This window comes from Periplaneta americana, chromosome 5, assembly GCF_040183065.1.
Source record: "Periplaneta americana isolate PAMFEO1 chromosome 5, P.americana_PAMFEO1_priV1, whole genome shotgun sequence".
In the NCBI taxonomy this organism is placed as follows: domain Eukaryota; kingdom Metazoa; phylum Arthropoda; class Insecta; order Blattodea; family Blattidae; genus Periplaneta; species Periplaneta americana.
Window position 1 is genome coordinate 126,481,609 of NC_091121.1, and position 23,317 is coordinate 126,504,925.

The 23,317-nt window shown below is 34.6% G+C and overlaps 1 protein-coding gene across 14 annotated transcripts in view; it reads right to left on the reverse strand.

The window, feature by feature from the left end:
• Window positions 1-23,317, reverse strand: part of LOC138700172 (integrin alpha-PS3-like) — a 268,831-nt gene that overhangs the window by 213,187 nt on the left and 32,327 nt on the right. For 13 of the 14 annotated variants that reach the window (XM_069826588.1, XM_069826584.1, XM_069826587.1 and 10 more), the window contains one exon: window positions 10,093-10,199. The exons of the other annotated variant lie outside the window; for it this stretch is intronic. In XM_069826588.1, the coding sequence (XP_069682689.1) occupies window positions 10,093-10,199 (107 nt within the window). The remainder of the gene's footprint in view (window positions 1-10,092; window positions 10,200-23,317) is intronic. 14 annotated transcript variants of the gene reach the window in all.

Genomic DNA, 23,317 nt, shown 5'->3' on the forward strand with positions numbered 1-23,317 from the left:
GCACAACATATTTTAGAAGATTTAAGCAAATACTAAATGGTCACGTTTCGTATACAGGTGTCTGATTTGACAAGCACACAACACAACACGATACTTACTCCGAAAGACTTAGGAATTATTGTTAGATAAATTAAAGGGAAACTGCTCAGTGTTGAAGGGACATTACGTGCTTTTAGAACTAGAGGTTATCTGTTTATTTACGTAAAGTAACACTGCACCGCTGATAATGTATTACTCACTCTCGCTGCGGCTATCACAGCTGCATGTTCCGGCGCACGGTCTCACTCAATCCGAGCCTTCCGACCCAAACACACCATCAGTAAATTATTTGCACAGCGACTTCTTATTCGAATAGCCTTCTAAAACCAACACAGTTCTACGTAAAACATTTCAAAGAATATAATGATATTTTTTCCCCTTTTTAGAAGTATGCCCCTGATATATAAAAACGTATTTTAAAAATATAACCCCCTAAAAGGCGCCCATTTTATATTTTGATTTAACACTAAAAATTAGTATATAATACTGCAATTATTGCACTTTAAAATGATATAAATACGAAATTTCTACGATTTATAGAATCTTCAGTATAACCATTTTCATAATACGTTGCATCCTAACTTACGGAAAAAGTAACAATTAATAAATGACTAAATAATTGTGTCAGTCCGAAAAAATTACACCTGGTTATTTAATTTCATCAATAGAATATATAAAAAAAATTGGAGCAAATATTAAGTTGTCATGTTTCATAGGTGTTCGATTTGACATGGAATGACTCATATATATTAACAATCTTAGTTTATTCAAAATGTGTTATAGTGGTCAACATGGGGGGATATGGGGCAACTCTTTTTTTCTTTATTAACGTTAGAAAATATTGAATTCAAAATAGCTTATTTGCTTTTGTTTATGATTATGTTTCTGTGCTTAAATTGACGAATTAATGTCTTCAGATCATGTGTCTGGACTATAATATTTATTTTAAATTTTTGAATGTATAAGAATTTCTATACCTCATTTGAGGGTTGGAAGCACTGTAATGCGTCTTTTGTAACAGCCTATGCTCATGTGTTAGAAGTCTGCAGGTGTTCAGGCTGCCACTTGAAGAAATATGAATAACATTGTGTACAACAATGCAGAAAAAAAGGGATCCCGGTATAATGTGTAAACTTAAAGACGAGATTAAATAAAATAATTAGAGTTTAAATTTCATATGATATCTTCAGGAAAGCTTTATATAAATAAATTTGTTAGCACTGTTACATAGTTACGTGTTTCTGTATGAGAGAGAAAAAGAGAGGGTTTATTTTAAATTATGCCCTATTATAATTTGTAGTATATCTACAGTTCAAACCTATATAATTCGCTCCGAAACATCGCGAATATGGATGTAACACTGTAAGAAAATGCCCCCCTCCGAAAATATCTTTACTGAATGATCATATTCCAATATACTGTACTGTACTACGGTCAAGCTATAATGGGGGGAGGAAGTAAATGATGTCCCCCATAACCCTGTTATATGGGGATTCTATGGTTTTACTTTGCCCCCCCCCAAAGAAACAGTTCACTCTCTCTCTCTCCGCTTATGGTGGTCAAGTCCATAGCTTCAGCATTTGAAGAGCGTACAAATACTAATTTTGAAGAAAGTAAGGTATAACAAGATCTTTTCAGTAATGAATCTAAGTTAGTTATAAATTGTTTAAAATCTCCCATTGGTGCCCTATAAACACATAAAAATTAAATTTTATATCTCACAACCAACTTGTATTTCACAGATTTCAATATCTTGTTCAACACAGAAATCAGATACATCAGGCATGCTAACTGTTACTCTACAGTGGTGGACTACCTACACTGTTTATTAGTAAGACTGTAAGTAAATAAATATGTCACTGTAAAACTATAAATAATCCACTTTATGTAACCTATTCTTAGGCCCAATTGTATAAAACTCCCTGACTAAAGATCACCTTTGATCGAAGATCGAAAAGTGAACCGAGTTCAGACACTTCTTCTATTGTATAAAACTTTTCTGCGATCAAATTACTTTGGTTCAAATGCAATCTAGTTCACGTGAAAAGGATTTGGCAACATCGCATAAAGAGGTGAAATACGTGATGCGCGGACAGGTTTGTTCAGTGTTGCCAATCTAGTGACTTTAACTCTTTTTCAACAACAATTTCTTTTAACTTTTATATTGCTTAAATATGGATTTAGTGACCTTTTTAGCACCCCATAGTGACAAAATTTAATCTTTATTTGTTGATAATGAGAAATCTAGCGACTTTACAACTACTTTTTGGCGACTTTCCGTACACTCTGTTGCAGACACTGGTTTGTTTTGTGCAATGTAAATAATGGCGGACAATAAGAAGAAGGTTGACCGTTCTTCAAATTGTTGTCATGTTATGGTGTTTGATACTGCTAAACATAATAAAGCTTTATAAAACGACCATTTTCGTTTAGTAATACAGTTAATTGAAAATTTATGACTGTATCTATCATATCCATTAATAATTAATGGTTGTTATTGGTTGTTATAAACATAATATAATTATAGGTTATGTTATTTGATATTGCTGAACACGATAGAGCCTTATAAAATATAAGAATGTTTGTGTATTAAGGCAAGAAATTGAAAGAAATATATATAAATGTACCTATCACATCTATTAATATTAATAATAATGGATATTTTATTTGCACAATCTGTCACTCGTATATTTCAAACAGAAAAGAAATAACTGAACTTGGATCATCTAACTTAATCGGAGAAATTTCTTCAGTCAAAGTTGACTTTAGTTTGAGACAAATTAATCTCAGATTAGACTTTATACAACACAAAATTCCAAGTTCAGCAGAAACAAGGATCAATTTAACCTCTGATGTAAGATTAAATGGTTTATACAATCGGGCCTTAGAGTCTTAGTTCAATATACTACTCTTCAATTTTATTGTTTTCCATTGTTTTCCTTGTTCCTTCCTCAGAACGAAGTCCTAAGTAATTCAGAAGAAAAATTTGATCAGTATAGTGGATATCAATGACATCAATAAAAAAATTGTTAGTCTCAATTTCATTTCCTTCTTCTATCTCTCTTCTACTGTTTCTTTCTTCACCTAGTTTCTCCTTTCTCTCTTTTTCTCACTTTCTTCTACATTCTTTGCATTTTTATATCAACACATATATATTTTTTTAATTTTATTTACCACAGCAGGTGAAATAACCGGGAATCGATCCAGAAACCTTCTGCTTAGCAATCTATTACCATTAGACCACAAGATCATTGAAAACTTTATGTTAAAATTCTTTACAACATACCATCGATAATATGTTGTTATTTTCTAATGCCAGGCGTTTGACAATAAAGTCATTTGACCTCTTGCACTCCAATATTTTTCAAAGATATTATCATGGCCAGCCACTAAAGCACAGATTTTGAGGTGTTCCGAATCCATTTCTTGGTTTGAGTTGCACAATGGACAGTTAGGGGACTGATATATTCGAATTCTATGCAGGTGTTTGGCCAAACAATCATGGCCTGTTGCCAATCTAAATGCAGCTACATACTTTTTTCGTGGTAAATCGGGAATTAACTGTGGATTTTGATGCAGAGAGTTCCATTTTTTCCCTTGAGATTGTGTTATCAAATTTTGTTTGTTGAAGTCTAAGTATGTAGATTTAATAAATCTTTTCACAGAGTAATACGAGATTTAGTAACAGGTCTGTAAGTAGCAGTGCTGCCCTTCTTTGCTAAAGCATCCGCATTCTCATTTCCCAGGATTCCACAATGGGATGGTATCCATTGGAATACAATTCTTTTATTGAATGTTGAGAGAGCATTTTAGTTATTTCTGCTGTTTGAGATGAAAGTGTGTGTTTAGAGACTATTGATAGAATAGCTGCTTTGGAGTCTGACTATATAACTGCATTTTTAAATTTATTGATGTGGCATAGAAGATTCCTGAGACTTTCACTTATTGCAATGATTTCTCCATCAAAACTTGTTGTTCCATATCCAAGAGATCTATAAAGTGAGAAGAGACAGCATGTAACACCTGCACTGGCACCTTGTTCTCTGGAGATCAAGGATCCGTCAGTGTATAAATGAAGCCAGTTTTGTGGAGGGTACCTAATATTAATTGTCTCTAAAGACAATTGTTTTAGTATTTCAGTGTTTACTTCTGATTTTAGTATTTCTTCTGTTAAATTTAGATTATATTCATTTAACCACCATCGATAATATATTTATTTCAACTGTCGATAAAAGTTTATTCATTTATGTAACACGGAAATGAACTCAATTTAAATTTTATGAACGTTATTCATACAGGTTTATTACTGTCATTACTTCAAAACTTCACATTGACAATTCAACAGTACGAATGAAGATAGTGAATAAGATAATAAGATGAGTACCGGTAAGTAAAGTAAAGTCAACCCCATGACAGGCCAAATCAGCCCAGAGGGTGGCGAGAGGTTAAGGCTCCCACCTTTACAGACAATCGGCATTTAATGACAGTCCTACGTGCCCGTCACCTTTACCCCAAGGAAATGCCCTTGGTACTCATTCCTGTTAGTGGTCGAGTGAACCCTAGAGCCATAGTGTGGCTAGGAGGATTATATCAATGGAAAAATCTGTGATCCTATCGAAAATCGAACCCATGACCTTCCAGCTTGCAGCGTTACTGCCTTAACTACAATGCTACCACACACCTCAAAAAGGTGAGTACCTACCAGTACTAAAATTACATACATATATATTTGTGTATTAATAACGGTACAATATCAATTTCATATAGGGGTAATAATGATAATAAAATATATTTGTCAGAAACCAGTGTACAAGGCCTGGATATGACATCGTCAGGTTTGATAATATACACATGCACACATACACTCACACATCCACAAACAAATAAACTTAGCACAAATAAATATAGACAAATAAACAAATAATTATAAGCAAATAAACATAGGCTACATAGGCAAATAAACAAACACTGAGAAATAAACAAAACAAACGCTGAGAAATAAACAGAGTATGATGTATGTTAACAAGGACAAAAGGAATAATTAAAATACGAAGATAAAATATAAAGAAAGGGTTACAATTTCTAAAATACAATATTTACATCACACTCCATGAATTCATTCGCTGAATAGAAAGGTCAATTCAGCAACCATCTATGTATGCAGGACTTAAACCTATTTAATGGTCTCTTTCTCGCCTCCAATGGTAGGTTATTAAATATATTTATGCCATTAAAAAAGCAAGTATTTGAGCTCACACTCAATCTGCACCTTGTGTAATCTAATTTATCTTTATTTCTAGTGTTAAAGGAATGTATATCTGATCTAGTGTAGGATATGTGAGGAAAGTTCCCTGCTACCCCTTATTATTCCTTCATCATAACCCTATGACTAAACTTTCAAAAACTGACATAATCATAACAAACATAGATAAAAGTATCAGTGTTAACAATAATGCTTACGAGATGTAAGATTAGTCCAAAAGTGGCATATGTGAACAGCTGGCGAATATGAATTCATAGTACACACACAATGTATTATTACCACTATTACATCTATAGAAGGTTAGTGTGTAGGAAAATTAAACTAAGGTAAGCTAAAGTAGACCTACATATTAAATCATAATATTTTATAACATTATAACAACATTTAGTGCCATTTATAACATTCGAAACATATAAATTATTATTTAATGACTGCTAGTGATGACATCAGACATGCATGACGCTATTGATGTCTGCCATATTGACTAACGTTTTCTACCATATTATCAAATCCTACTTAAGCCCCTGTCTTCTTCATTGAAAGTCTAGTGCATCCACTTGCTTTATTTTATTTCCTGTTTTCTCAGTCAGAGGCAAAGTGTCTCTTAGGAGAGGCTGTCCTGAAGATAGCCTACATGTCTTTAAAGTAAGGGAATTCAGTGGAACGAGAAACAGATGGTCAGTTTATTATGTTTTAGTTATCCAGATTATTTACTTCCCTTGCAAAAGAAGGCATGCTAATGGTTTTTATCATCCCTCAAAAAACCATTATCTTCAATGAGATCCGAACGTCCAGTGCTAAAGCACCAAAGATACCATGCGCAATGAATGTCCCAGTCAAGATGGTATAAATTATTCTGTAACAACTTGATTAAAATTATTCTAGAAGTTTCTACTAATTTTTCCAAAATAAATTAATTTTCGACTTCCACTGAAATATAGGCTATTGTGTACAATTATACAGGCCTACATTAATTTATCACATTTCAGTTATTTTAAGACGGAAAGAGAAATCCATGTTGTAGTAAAAATGAATTACTTGGTGTCATAGCAACGTGTTTGCTCCCTCTGTATACGAGCATATCAGCGAAGTTTGCACCTACTCTGCTGCTATCGCAGTATTGGAATCCTTGTATGTTAAACCGAAGAGTGAAGTTTTTGCCAGGTACCAACTTTCTACTAGATATCAGTTTCAGGGTGAGTCCGTGGATCAATATGTTGAAGCATTAAAATTATTGAGCAAAGATTGCAATTTCAAGGCTGTGTCAGCTGACCAAAATAAAAATGAATTTATACGTGATTCATTTATCAGTGGTCTCTTATCACAGCATATAAGGCAACGTCTACTTGAAAATTTAACACTGCCATTAGTCAAGCCAGATCATTAGAAATGGCGGAACAAAATTCAAAATCTTTTACTGCTGTAAATCCGTCTGTTAATGCTGTACTTGACCAGAATAAACAACCTTTAAACCATGAAAACTCTATTTATGGAGACGGAAATACTTCTGCACCTACGAAAACGATGTGCTATTTTTGTGGTCGCGAAAAGCACCCTCGTACTCAGTGTCCGGCTAGAAATGCCATCTGTAAGAAATGTGCCAAAATGGGGCATTTTGCTAATGTTTGTAAATCGAAATTTTTCAAACAATCTCAAGATAAAACTTCAGCATCCCTCTTAGCTGCTTCACCATCCTGTCTTTCTAAAGCCGTTATACAAATTAAAGTTAATGGCTCTGAAACTGATGCATTAGTGGATACAGGAAGTTCACAAAGTTGCATTAGTCTTGAATTTGCATCTACTCATAAGTTCAAGATTTTACCAGCTCAAGGTCATGTGTCTATGGCTTCTACATCTCTCCAATCTCATGTGAAAGGAATGTGTATAGTAACATTACAATTAAAGGATCACACATATAATCGTATTAGCCTGCTAATTTTAAAAGGCTTATGTGCTGAGGTAATTATTGGACATGACATTTTAAGACAGCACACTAGTCTCAATATTTCGTTTGGTGGATCTAAAGATCCTCTTTCAGTATGCAGTTTAGTTACTGCTCTTGTCCCTCCAGCATCACTTTTTAACACACTTACTTCTGATTACACTCCTATTGCCATAAAAGCTCGACGACACTCAAATGAGGACAATGAGTTCATAAAACGAGAAGTTGAAAAATTATTATCAGAGGTAATCATAGAAGAAAGTCGATCTCCATGGCGAGCACAGGTCTTAATCATTTCCAGTGATAATCATAAAAGACGAATGGTAATTGATTACTCTCAGATGATTAATAGATTCACTCTTTTGGACGCATATCCCCTACCTCGATTAGAAGACGTTGTAAAGAAAGTGAGTAAATATGAAATATTCAGCACTATAGATCTGCGTAGTGCGTATCACCAGATACCTATTATATCGAAAGATAAGCCATATACAGCTTTCGAGGCGTGTGGTCGATTATATCAGTTCTGTCGAATTCCTTTTGGTGTAACGAATGGGGTAGCATGTTTCCAAAGAGCTATTGACGCTATTATTGAATCACAAAATCTAAAGGACACATTTTCGTACTTGGATGATGTAACAATATGTGGACGTACTCAGGAAGAACATGATATTAATTTGCAATGTTTTCTCAAAGCTGCAGAGAAATTTCAACTCACACTAAATGAGAATAAATCTGTCTTCTCTACTAGACGTATCAATTTATTAGGCTATACAACTGAGAATAAAACCATCAAGCCAGATGTTGAACGACTTCGCCCTCTGTTAAATTTACCTCAACCTAGTGACAGTCGCACTTTACGATGTGCAGTGGGAATGTTTGCACATTATTCAGGGTGGATATCCAAATTTTCCGAGAAGGTACGACCTCTTGTTCAATGTAAGGCTTTTCCTATGACTCAGGATGCTGCACTTGCTTTTAAGAGTCTAAAACAAGATGTTGCAGATTCAATTGTAACTTCTATTGACGAAGACTCCCCATTTACAGTTGAAACAGATGCCTCTGATTTTGCTATTGGAGCGACTTTGTCACAGTCAGGGAGACCGGTTGCTTTCTTCTCTAGAACTCTTTCTAAAATCGAACAGAGGCACTCTGCTGTTGAAAAGGAAGCCTATGCTATTGTTGAGGCCTTGCGTAAATGGAGACATTACCTCATAAGTTGTTATTTTAAGCTGATAACCGATCAGAAATCAGTTATGTTCATGTTTAATAATACTACAAAGAACAAGATAAAGAATGAGAAGATTAAGAGGTGGCAACTTGAACTGTCGTGTTATAAATATGATATAGTTTACCGGCCTGGACGAGAAAATGCAGCTGCTGATGCATTCTCCCGTATATGTTCTGCTACAGAAATGCCTGGAGACAAACTAAGAACATTACATCAAGCACTCTGCCATCCTGGAATAACTCGTCTTTATCACTGGGTAAGAAGTAAAAACTTACCATACTCACTCGATGATATTAAGAAAGTAACTACATCATGTAATGTATGTGCAGAACTTAAACCTAGATTTTTCAGACACAATGGAAAATTAATAAAGGCAACCTCACCCTTTGAACGATTAAATATAGACTTTAAGGGACCAATCCCTTCAACTACTAGAAATCGGTACATTCTGACAGTTGTGGACGAATATTCTAGATATCCCTTTGCATTTCCTTGCTCGGATATGAAGTCTTCGACAGTAATTAAATGTTTACAACAACTTTTCTCCATATTTGGTATGCCCTCTTACATCCATTCAGACAGAGGTACATCCCTTATATCGTATGAATTGAAAGCTTTCTTAGCAAGTCATGGTATAGCATCTAGTCGCACTACTCCGTATAATCCTCAAGGCAATGGGCAAGTTGAAAGGTACAATGGGATAATATGGAAAACTATTTTATTGGCTCTGAGAGGCAGAAAGTTAGAAGTATCACAGTGGGAGACAGTTCTCCTGGATGCCCTTCATTCAATAAGATCGTTGCTGTGCACTGCAACTAACCAGACTCCCCACGAACGTATGTTTGTTCATCCCAGGAGATCATCTTACGGTTTTTCTCTACCAACATGTCTAACAACACCTGGACCAGTGTTGCTAAAACGTAATGAGCGTCCTACAAAATATTGCCCTTTGGTTGATAAGGTTGAACTTCTAGAAGCGAACCCTGAGTATGCTCATGTCCGCTACTCGGACGGTAGAGAAGATACTGTATCTACAAGGCAGTTAGCTCCATGTGCCCAGGAATCGCCATCTATGTTACCACATGAGAATGACAACACAGAGTATGTCAATGATGAACAGAACAGCATCCCTGTAAGACAGGACTCTACAGTTAATGGTGGGAACGAAAATAACAGTGATAATGGTCTACAAGAACAGCAGCTTCGTCATTCTAATCGGACAAGAGTATCGCCTAAGTACCTGGATGACTATGTTAGCAAGCAACATCAAAGAGGGGAAGAATGTAGTAAAAATGAATTACTTGGTATCATAGCAACGTGTTTGTTTGTTTTAGTAACCTGTATTGGTTTTCTGTTTATTAAAGCCTTATATCCTAAAAGGTGTTTTCTTTACACATGTACAGAATCATAATTGCATAGCTGAAGTCTCCCACTTTAAGCCAAGGTGAAGCATTATATAAATTATTCCTAACTGTATTTTTAAATTCCAAACGTAGTTGATAAAAAAAAAAATCCAAGTTCTCAACTTTTCAAACAAATTTTTCTTATATAATCAAATATATTTTAATAATAAATAACAGGTACAGTACTTAAAATATGATAACTGTTGTAACTCACAGCAATTACGTCATTCTTCTCTTGGATATCCATTGAACCACCAATCCATGCTTTATGCTTCCAATCCTGATATCTTTGACTTCCAGTTCCTGATAGATGTTTATTTTCTGTACAAGCAATTAAGAAAATTAAATTCATACACCTTCACTAAAATAAAATCAATCTTAAGATTTTAAACTCAAGACTATCCACACTTAAGAACCAAAATCCAAGAATACTGTAAGTTTCTCAAAATGCAGCCTGAACCAAAATCCAAACAATATTGTAAGTTCTCAAAATCAAGCCTATTTACTACAGATAAAGAATCAACTACAGTGAAATTACATTTTATCTACCTAGATTGGTGGCAAACTCATGGAGTTTAATTACCGATACATATGGACTCAATTATAAAAAATCAAAATATCAAATTAACACGTTCTAATTTTACAATGACAAATCGTGCAGTGACAGTATGAGCTTAGGCCTACTGTACTTCAACTCAGACTCCATTCACATCCATCAGATGGACTCATACATATTTGCTCTCAAAGAAACCTTAAATCAGTAGCGTAGCATGACTTCCAAAACAGGGGAAGCAATCCAAGAGTAACTTAGTAATAATAATTATTAATTGAAGATGATATAATATTACATCAGTAATTAAGAATCATACCTACTTGTATGTTTCAATAAGTAAAAGTAATACTCTGCTAACAGTCTTACCTTATCGTTTATAATGCAAATATATCGTCCCCCCTCTGGCAAACTAGCGAAAGTGACAAATTAGCGAATCTTCACTTAAGGTCTACATTGTACAATCTATATAAGAACTACACTCTGGCAAAGTATCGTATCTGCAGCTCCTTCTTTATGGCTACAATAAGCAGTGCTTTTTTCACCGAACTACAAAGCTAGTATATTAGACTATGCAGAAGTAGCGAATCTGCACTGTTGTTAGTTTACCATAGTCATTATTGTGGAAGTCGTCAACATTCACTACGGCAAATTAACGAAAGTGTCGGATCAGCTGTGTGATTGCTAGAATTTTCCCGCTGTTTTTGTTTGTCGCGAGTTTTTTCTGGACACATTAAATATCTCCGAAGGTTTAGTCAGGGGAGCACTACATAAAGTCACTGAACAAGGAATTTTACTTCCTGAGATGAGAGGGACACATGAACCAAAGAACAAGCCTAATACAGAAGACGAAGCATTCATTAGGGAACACATACTCTCTTTCCCGAGCGTAGAATCACACTACTGCCGGAGGAAAAGTGAATACAGATATCTGGAACCCAAAAATGTATGAACTGTATGAAAAGAAATGTCGTGTGACTCAGAAACAAGATATTGTGCATGTATTGAAAAGTACAGGAGAATTTTCCATGAATACAAAAATTACCTTCCATGTTCCTAAGAAGGATCACTGCAAAACTTGTTCAATATATGTATTTTTTAGTAGGTTATTTTAAGATGCTTTATCAACATCTTAGGTTATTTAGCGTCTGAATGAGATGAAAGTGATAATGCCGGTGAAGTGAGTCCGGGGTCCAGCACCGAAAGTTAGCCAGCATTTACTCGTAAAGGGTTGAGGGAAAACCCCGGAAAAAAACCTCAACCAGGTAACTTGCCCCGACCGGGAATCGAACCCAGGCCACCTGGTTTCATGCCGTAGAAAAAAAAGAAAACAGGGGAATTAACTGAAAATGAATCGTACAAAGAACATGGGGAGAGGAAAGAAGCCGCCCGTAATTTGAAAGACGTTGGTAAAGAGAAAGCAAAGAGTGACAAAACGATGTTAGCATATGAATTCGATTTGCAGGCTATTTTAAGTACCCCAAAAGGAGCTCAGGGTCCATTTTTCTATGTAAGGAAGCTGGCTGTGTATAATTTAACAGTTTACAATTTAGGTGATGCTTCAGTAGAATGTTTTATATGGGATGAGACTGAAGAAAAGAGAGGAAGCGTGGAAATTTCAACTTGCATTTACTCTTACCTCATGAAATATCCTAATTCTGAGACTGTAATGATGATGTCAGACAGCTGCGGAGGAAAGCAAAATAACGCAAATTTTGTATGTATGTGTCTAGAAGTAGTAAAAAACCATCCAAAAATTCAGCAGATTGATCATATTTATTTTGAGTCAGGACATAGTTTAATGGAGTGCGACTCTATACATCAAAACATATTTATATCTGCAAAACAACTCCCAGTGTACACTCCAGAAGGGTGGGTTCAACAGATAAGGAATGCACGTAAGAATCCATCACCCTACAATGTTTCTCCATTGGCACATGATGACTTCCTTGACTTCAATCAAAACAAGAATAATTTTACAGCTGAGGAAGAGAATATTTCTTTGCCCTTCCAACAAACGGTGTGGTTTCGTTACACGAAGGATGCACCATGTACGGTTCAGATGAAGACCGGGTATGAAGATAGCTACTTCAAAAGGTTCACTTTCAAGCAACGAAGGACACTCCAGAAGGGTGGGTTCAACAGATAAGGAATGCACGTAAGAATCCATCACCCTACAATGTTTCTCCATTGGCACATGATGACTTCCTTGACTTCAATCAAAACAAGAATAATTTTACAGCTGAGGAAGAGAATATTTCTTTGCCCTTCCAACAAACGGTGTGGTTTCGTTACACGAAGGATGCACCATGTACGGTTCAGATGAAGACCGGGTATGAAGATAGCTACTTCAAAAGGTTCACTTTCAAGCAACGAAGGAGCCGCCCATTGAAGTCTGAACCAGTGAAACCTTACTCTGCAAAATTATGTATATCTGATGCCAAACGGAAGGATCTGCAAAAACTTTGTGATGACCTGCAAATCCCGAAGGCATATCATGGATTTTATGAAAGCTTTCCATCATCAGCAACTGTGAGAGATGCTTTAGCAGAGCCAAATATTTCAGAGGAGTCAGACCAAGAATAGTTTGGAAAAGTATTATTAAATAAAACAAAACAGTTTTTTTTTTTAATTATTACTAACCAAAAAAAGTTTAATTATTTCTTGAATGTGCCCTCAACTCGTAAATTAAATGTTCTAATAAAATATTACATACACTTCTTATTTCCTTTCAATCCCTCTAATTTCTAAGTACAAATGTATCTACTTAAATCATAATTATTAGTAAAACAACAACGGTTGTAGTGCAAATTCAACACAGATGACAGATGGGATGTGTAATAATATTACTCAGGCAAAGTAACGAAACTGCCATTTCTGCCCTTAAAACAAAGAAAAGCACACAAACCGAAACTAATCTCAAACAAGTTGGTAAACTAGTTTTTTAACACATGAAACAAACCATGTAAGAATAATACTTGATTTTACGTGAGCAATCAAAGTTTGTTTTAGCTCTCCTGAAAAATTAACAATTTGCACTTTCGCTAGTTTGCCAGAAGAGGGACGATATGTTTTATATATATATATATATATATATATATATATATATATAATTTATTGATCGATCAGCGCATTTAGCGCTATACAGATCATTTCTAAAATAAAATATAAATACAATACATGACACTGAATTGAGGGCAGCCTAGATTGTGCTCCTCAATGAACAAAAATAATTGTTAATAAATTATTATTTACATAGGTTGGCGCGATGATAAATTTTGATTATAATATGAGGTCCATTGGAAGTCAGCTCTTGAGTCTGGTGGGAAATGTGGACTTCCTTCCAAGAGAGTAGTGGATGGTGGCTGGAACATTTTCTAGGTTGTTATAGAACTTCTTTGCTTGTGAATGAATACACTGTTTGATTGTGTCAATACCAGTTTCTCTGTGTAGTTGGCTGTTACGGACAAACCAAGGAGAATTGAGTGAAATTCGTAGGACTTTATTTTGAAATGACTGGATGTGTTTAATTTCACTTATTGCAGCTCCTCCCCAGACAGGACAGGCATAAAGCAGTAGAGGTCGTAATAGAGATGTGTAAAGTAGCATGCAATTTTGTAGCTTTAGACATGATTTCTTGTTGAGGAGCAGATATAATTTAATGAGTCTTGAGTAGGCCAATTTAAGCTTGTTGTTGATGTGATGTTTCCATGATAGACGGCGATCTAAGTGCACTCCAAGATATTTTACAGCTTCATCCTTTGGTTTCTACGGTATCATGTTGGTTGAAAGATTTATGCATGGAGGATTAGCAGGACGACACAAAGTAAATATCATTGCTTCGCATTTATTGTAGTTCAATGCGATGCACCAATTTTCAAGCCAAGGGCATATGATGTTTAAGACTTCCTGAAGGTGATTTGAGGCTATGTTAATGTTGCGATGAGTTGCATAAATAGCTGTATCGTATGCATACATAGCAATTTGTGCAGTTGGTGTTGCAGGAATGTCCGAAGTACCTATATACATTGAATAATATCGGACCTAAGATAGAGCCCTGTGGAACACCAGCACTAATGGGTCTAACAGAGGAGTGAGTGCAACCCACTCTGACTGAGAATGTGCGATTTGACAAGAAACTAGTCATTATGTTGCATAGGTAGTCTGGAACGCCAGACTTGTGTAATTTGTACCGAAGACTTTTATGCCAAACTCGATCAAATGCTTGAGTGAAGTCAAGAAATGCGACTGCAGTCTGTTCTTTCTTTTCAAAGCCCTGTGCAATTTGTTCAGTGATACGAAGCACTTGATGATTGGTAGAATGATTTCGACGAAAGCCAAACTGATATGGAGGTAAGATGGATGCTTGAAGTAGAAATGTATCCAAGCGTTTCAGCAAAACCTTTTCAACGACTTTGGATATAGTTGACAAAAGACTTATGGGACAGTAACTTGTTGGATTTGAAGCAGGTTTTCCAGGTTTATGAATTACAATTATTACTGCATGTTTCCAAGTATCACGGAAATATTCCAGACGAAGTAGAGGATAGAGACTGGATTAATCTTGCACAGGATAGGGATCAATGGTAGGCTTATGTGAGGGCGGCAATGAACCTGCGGGTTCCTTAAAAGCCAATTGTAAGATAAGATTTAAGTTACATAGGTACCTGTTTGCTACAGATCTCGCAGAATATTATTTTGCCATCGAAAGTGAATAATTGTAGTAATTCTGTTAGCCATTGCCAGATCACCATAGATGTACTTTTATCTTTTGGCTTTAAGCTGCACAGGATAACGTCCTACCACTTAAAATTTCTCAACACAAATAAGGAGAGGGAAAGAGGAAGAGCTAACAAATATACAAACTAATCGTTATACAGCATTGTTGTTGAAATTCTATTTGACGAAAATACAACATTCCATCCATTGTTGCATTCCTGGTAGTGTTAATCCATGAAAAACTGACCTTTAATATTGCTTAGGCTACATGTATGAGCATGTGAGTAAATAGTAAAATAACGAAATTTTACATTGATTTAGGCATTTTTAGCCGCATATTAACAAATTAGGCTCCAATAATTATTTTAGGGCATTTTAGGGCACTATCAAACTCTAGGAATAGCTTTCAATTTTCATGAAACCTTAATAAGTTCCTCCCCCCCCCCCCACATCATCATCATCATCATCATCATGTCTCTAGTGGATCTGTTACAGTCTCATGCTAACATTTTCGTGATCTTCCCAAATTTCTCCTTCCTCTTGATACATAGGCAAGAATCTGTTATTTGTCTATGAGAATTTGTCTAGGGTCATTCCATGCCAACTGAGTCTCTGACTGATTTTTTCATTTATTAATACAGAGCATGGTGCTTTGATATATCAACTGTTAAATGTATGAATTATATTGCCCTTAAAGAAAACTTGTCTTGTATGTACTATTTTCGCAGTTTTTATTATGCTTGTTGGTAGGTTCTTTGAATAGTAAATATGCTATTTCCCATGCTTAAGTTGGAGATCTTGCTGTTGTCATAAAACAACATGTTGTTGATCTTGCACTCTTGGAGGGAAATGTATGAAGCTTTTCAAGTTCAAGTATATATTACAATCAAGGTAAGATCAAATTCAGTAATTAACAGTGGCGGCTCGTGACGTAAAAAGGGCGTGAAGCAGTGTTAGGTCGATTTCTAATTTTATAACAACAAAAATCATGTATAGGCCTACGTATATTAAATATCAGTATATTTAAAAATACGTGACTTTTATGATGATGATGATGATGATGATGATGATTACGATAATAATAATAATAATAATAATAATAATAATAATAATAATAATAATAATAATAATAATAATAATAATAATATGTTCATGGCAGCAAATTTATCAGTAACATCGTCGTGAAAAGGCTGATTTTTTTATAATTTTATGCACAATTTGCTTCTGCATGAAAATATTTGCGAGTGACGACAGCCTTTGTTGTGACATGGAACTAAGCAACTACAGTAGTTTTTAATGCGATTCATGAAAGAATAACTTCTTTCCGCGGACAAACCTGTTATCAAATAGCCCTAAATCTTTAAAGCACACTGATTTTATGAACAAACATTAATCTTAATTTAAAATAGGCCTAATAGCTAATGTAATAAGAACAGTAGAGAAAATAATTATAGTGCACACAATGGAATCTTTATGCACACTCGCTCACAATACCGCAGAAAATTTAACTCTGTGTATAAGTTACAGTAGTACCACAGTCTAGTATAGTCACGAAGCTTGGGATGATTTTATGCATTTCTCGCGATAGTTCTTAGCCACTTGGAGCACTGTGAGTACTGAATAGACTGTGCCACTGTCATCGTGATCTAATACAGGCTGTAAGGCAGACCATGTGACTCGCTTAACCCGATCACGACTGGTGGTGTTTCAACCATATAAATTAGTTGGAATGCATAAACAGTAACATATATTTCTCTAAAATAAAATTTAAAACAATGATTATGAGACACTTCAGACATAATTCACTTACGGGTTAAGGTGTAATATTATTTTTGGTGTGAAAATTACGTTGTTCGTATGTGTAATACCTGCCTTTATTTCGATTAAACATTGCGAAATTCTTGTACATTCATTTATACACCATTCAATAATTTTCAGTTGCACCACACGGATATTTGGATATGTTGAAATTATAGGTTATGTTTACTATATAGCCTATACTAGACTGTGGTAGCATGGATTTTTATTTGTTTTCAATTATGGTTTATTTAACGACGCTCACAACTGCAGAGGTTATATCAGTGTCGCCGGTGTGTCGGAATTTTGTCCCGCAGGATTTCTTTTACATGCCAGTAAATCTACTGACATGACCCTGTCGCATTTAAACACACTTAAATGCCATCGACCTCGGCCGGGATCGAACCCGCAACCTCGAGCATAGAAGGCCAGCGCTATACCAAATAACCTACCAAGGGCGACGGTAGCATGGATAAATAGATAAATAAATAAATATATATATATATATATAAAATATATTCATCCATGGTGGTAGTACCTACAATGCTAACACCACAAACAAGTTTTTCAATTCCTCTAACATTATATTTTCACTTTTCTCAAGACTCATGCTTGCTTCTTCAGCAAAACAGTTAAAAAATTACAAACATATTCATTTAGTACATCTTTTCTAGCCTATGGGCTAAATTAATTTTACACTTTTAAATTTCTGTAATTTTCATTGTTAGAGTTGGCTACCATGTTTAGTCTCTTTGTCGTTGATTGGCAGGACGTTATGAATGCTTGTTGCCATGGTAACCATAGCTGAGTGAAACACTAACAGGAGAAAAATTGAGCTCACTTCACCGGCGCAGAACTTTCACGTATCGGAGTCTTGTTGCTATGGTAACCATAGCAAGCGAAATAGAAAGTCACAATGCAAGAAGTGGATTCATCAGCGCTATGTTCTTCTTCAGCGCAGCGCGATTTTTGAACTTAGATAAACATAAATATCATAAAATCAGACGCAACGTGATGTATAGTAAACGTAAAGTGAATTTTTCAACTTTTTTAATTCTATGGTGAAGTTGTGCTTCACTAGGTTCACCTGAAAAGCCGCCCCTGGTAATTAATTACAGTACATAAAAACTGTTGTAGCATGTAATACCCGTTACACAAAATATGCAATAAGTTTTAATTATGATCTTATGAAATATTTGTTCACAATATCCTGTAGTGAAAGTGAGGTTATAAGGTTGCTTGTTGAGACCATAACATTTTTTAATTAATATTTCGTTTATTTTATCCAGAAACAGTGTAACTGGTGTTACAACTCTTTAAGTAACAGGTGTTACAATATTCATGTGACATCAGTTACAAAATGTTATACTTGCCTGCTGTAACCTATTGGAGTAAAAAAATAGCTCTGTTAAGTAGTTCGAGCTGCAAAGAGCCTATTCTGCATAAAATATTTGTTTGCTCTATATGATCTAATGCGTTTGAATGTGCTTATTTCCAGAAGTGGCTCCTGTACACAATTGCATGAAAAAAAAGAAAAAAAAAACATGTTGCATTTGGATTCTGAATGATACAGTGAAATCCTATGCCATAATTAGTAATGATTTCTCACACAAGTATGCAGTCTGGAGACTCTTTAACACCATATGATGATGATTAACCTATGAAGAAGTTTATGATTCCACAGATTCTGGGGATTCTGAACATGGAATACTGACAAGTGAAACACAAGTGACTCCCATGTCAGTGTACAGCATTGATACATCTTAAGTTAAGTCTGACATGTTTGTTTTGGTAGATTTTTAAGTGAAAACAAGAAGCCCGGGTCATCAAATGGTGAAAAAAAAGTTTTGATACATTAGAATATGCCAGAACCAAGTTGACAATGAAGAGGACGTTAAAATTATGTTCCTGGAAATTTCTGGGCACAGCAAAAAAATCTTCAAAGCTGATGAAAATGATATTTGTTTTGTAAAACTGTATTATGAATTCAGTGAAAATGTAGATGTCATTGAAAAAGATATTTAAAATTAATTACACATGCATTAAAATATAGGCCTAATGTAAAACAATCATAATTTGAATGTTTCTCATTTAATCTATTTGTTCCATTGTAGGCTAATTTATGAATGGACTGTGCTAGTAGAAATGTATGCTCTGAGAATTTTAAAAAAGAATAATTTAATTATTTACATAAAAAGGAATTCCTATTACACAGAAATTTTGTTATATTAAATTTTAGTAGTCTTGTTTTAATGAAAACAGACAGAGTGTCATTAATCATTTGAGTGAAGTAGAAATATCGTACAATGTAACACCCATTACAAGTCATGTAACATCTGTTAAAAGCTTTTCTTGAAAAAAAAAAATTAAATCTTTTAAGCAGAAAGGAAAACTGAGAACATATTTGATTTTGTCAATGTTTAATAGATATCCATATAAAAGGATGTTAATTTGTGTGGATTAAACTCAAAGAATTTTACAACTTCCAATAACCATACAATGGTTCACGTCTAAATTCTGTAACACCTGTTACACCATGTTTTTTACTTGTTATTCAATTTTGTTAAATAAACTTAGGATTATATTATATCAAAATGTTCAGAAAATGTAGGGGAAATAGTTTTACTAAATAAATTTTGATTCTATTAATTCTGCACTGAAAGTGTTCAGTTTTTAGCTTTGTGAATGTAACACCCGTTACAATGGAATGACCCTCTAGCTAGACATCTAATACGATCTATTCTTTCGACATGTTTCTTCCACTGAAGTCTATGTTGTTGAACAAAATTAACTATAAGATCTATTTTTAGTTCTTTCAGTATGTCTTCATTCTTATGGTGTTCGAGCAATGAGCATTTCCCTGCCCATCTCATAAACATCATTTCAGTTGCTGTTAGCCTTTTCTCATCAGCTTTTCTGATTGTCCATGCCTCACTGATTATCATATATGGACGATCAGCTTGATAATATTTTAACAAATAAAGGTATAAAAATTCCAGCAATCAGTGAAGCAAAAAGAAAATAAAGAGGTTCGAAAGAAACATTCAGATATACAGCAGAGATAGCAGACAAGAAAGAGTGAGAGCTGGTGTTATTTATTATTATTATTATTATTATTATTATTATTATTATTTAATTACAGCTTTGAAACAAACTCAAAATGGGAAATCTGCAGGAATAGATAATATTCCCCCAGAGATCCTAAAAGCTGATACTGAAATCACAGCAGACATCTTACACCCACTTATTGAACAAATATGGGAGAAAGAGTATCTACCAACTGATTGGAATAAAGGATTAATAGTTAAGATACCCAAAAAAGGAAATCTATCGGAATGTGATAATTGGAGGGGAATAACACTGTTATCAATTCCCAGTAAAATATTATCAAGGATTATATATAACAGAATCGTGCAAGCAGCAAATAAATTGATAAGGAAAGAACAAGCAGGATTCCGCACAAAGAGATCATGTGTTGATCAAATTAATACCTTAAGAATAATCTGTGAACAATGCAATGAATGGAAAAGTACCTTATATTTACTATTTATCGATTTTGAGAAAGCGTTTGACTCGCTTAATAGAGATTATATATGGAGACCAACAACAAAATGTGGTATACCAGAAAAAATTTGTAGACTAATTAAACTTATATATGAAAATTATACTTGTAATGTCATACATAAAGGTATGCTGTCAGAAAATATAACAACTACATGCAGAGTGAAACAGGGTTGTATTCTCTCTCCGATCATATTTCTGATTATTATGAATGATATTATGGAAAGGTCAGTTGGCAATGTTAGAAGAGGTATAAGATGGGAATTAAATGATACCTTGGAAGATCTGGATTTCGCTGATGATATCTGTTTGCTCTCCCATATTGTTTTGGTGATATGCAGAATAAAGTTAATACTTTATTAGAAGTAATAAAAGGGGCTCATATGAAAATAAACATAAGAAAACTAAAGAAATGAGATTAAATAGTAAAAAGACAGATAAAGTTATAATAAATAATAATAACATTGATACTGTTCAAGAATTTAAATATTTGGGTAGTACAATTGACAAGAATGGTGGAGCCTTTGAGGATGTAAAGAACCGAATAAAAAATGCAAATAGTGCATTTGTCCAGTTGTACCTAATATGGAAATCTTATATTATATCTAGATCTACAAAAATTAAAATCTTTAATAGTAATGTGAAATCAGTCTTATTATATGGCTGTGAGACATGGAAAACAAGTAAAATTATACAAAATAAACTGCAAACATTTGTTAATAGATGTTTACGAAGAATTTTAAAAATTAGATGGCCACATATAATCACAAACTCAGAACTATGGAAGATAACAAATCAGAAAGAAATCACAATAGAAATCAAAAGAATGGCTTTGGATTGGAACCCTCAGGGTAGTAGAACAAGAGGAAGGCCAAAAAATACATGGAAGAGAACAGTTTTGGAGGAAATTGCTAGGGAGCAGAAAACATAGAGCGAAGTGAAGAAGTTGGAGGCACTTTGTGAATGCCCTATGCTCCTCATGAGGAGATACAGGAGAGTTTGATTATTATTATTATTATTATTATTATTATTATTATTATTATTCAGTAATGTTACATCTTATATGTAATATTAACATAGGCTATTCATATGAATATTAGTAACCTCACAGTAATTTAATTCTTGAAACGCCACACACAGTATCGCATTGCGTACATAATATTATGTGCTGCCGGCTGCTACTTGTCGTCAATACAGTGGAGAAACGTTAGGAAGTGGAAGCCGAAAATCACTTACATACCCTGAGAGTAAGAAAGCATTGTTGTTGTTGTTGTTGTTTACTCAACTGTCCGAAGACAGGTCTGAAACTCACAAGTGATACCAAGAAGACACCACTTATAAAGCAACTAGGCCAGGAGATAATGAGGTAGGTTGGCCAGTTCCTTTCCCCCTCCACTGCATACATCGCCGACTAGCTACATATTACACTTATGCTTCTGTATCACATCAGCCGTACGTTCAAATTCATCCCGAGTCAAAACACCGTAAAAACAGAAAATGAAATGTAAGAAACATTGAATAATAAAGTTCTTTTCCGTGCAAAAATAATAAATCTTTCTTTTAAAAATGGAAGGGGAAGCAATGCTTTCACCACAGCCATGGATGCTATGCCCCTGCCTTAAATATTTTATTGGTCACTGCATTCATATCTGTGCAGCACCGCTGTAGCGTTTATGTCGCCTCAGACAAAAAGACAAATTGCCGCTCTGTTCCTACTTTTGAAACATATATCTTTTATTTAAATAAAAATCAAATAGTTTTAAATTCTAACAAGAATGTATATTTAGAAAGATACATTAATAATCCGTGGCGCTACAGGCCGTGAAGGGTCTAGACTGACCAGCCGGCTGCTGGCCTCACACCCACATGCCGAAGCAGAGGTGGATGATCATCCAACCAGAATGGAGGTATTGTGTGGTTAGCACGATGATCCTCCCAGCCATTATAGCTGGCTTTCGCAACCGGATTTCGCTACCTATCGTAGCTCCTCAAGTGCATCACGATGCTGGGTGGACACTGGTCCCATACAGTGGCCGAAATTTCATGAGAAAATTTCTTCCCCCATGACGACTCGAACCAAGAAAGATACATTTGTAACATAAAATTGACAGTCAAGTAGTACAAAACAGTAAAAATTAAAAAGTACCTGTCCCTAGTTACAAAATATTAAGCAGATGCATTTTTAATGCTTATGCTATTACAAAAATGTATATCCTATAAAAACTAAACAAAAGTAACATCAACTACGCTAAAATCAGAAAAAAATTGTTTCTCACTTTTTGTTCTGCAAATTTTTTTATTATCTCTTTTAAGTTAATTTGATCAGCAATTTCATGCTCAATCGCCAAAATGGCGGAACCATTAAGGCGATTTTGCGTGGTAGTGGAACGTAAATAGTTGTTCATTAATTTTAATTTACAGAAACTCTTTCCCCACTTGCTACAGTTATTGGTATAGTCAGCATTATTCTTAAGGCAACACTAGAGGTTGGGGCAAAATTTAACATTGTTATTAATTTTAGTACATTGTTTAGGCTTTCTTTTTGCCCAAAAGCGCAGAAATTTTCTTTGCTAATTCTACCACATTTATGTCAACAGAATCGCTATCAGTTAAAATACTTTCCAAATCCTTGCAGTGTTTTAAAAGCATATCTTTAGACATAGTTTTTAAATCGTATATATTATACAAGAATTGAAAATAATTACTATGGTGACTTACTTACTTACATATGGCTTTTAAGGAACCAACAGGTTCATTGCCGCCCTCACATAATCCCGCCATCGGTCCCTATCCTGTGCAAGATTAATCCAGT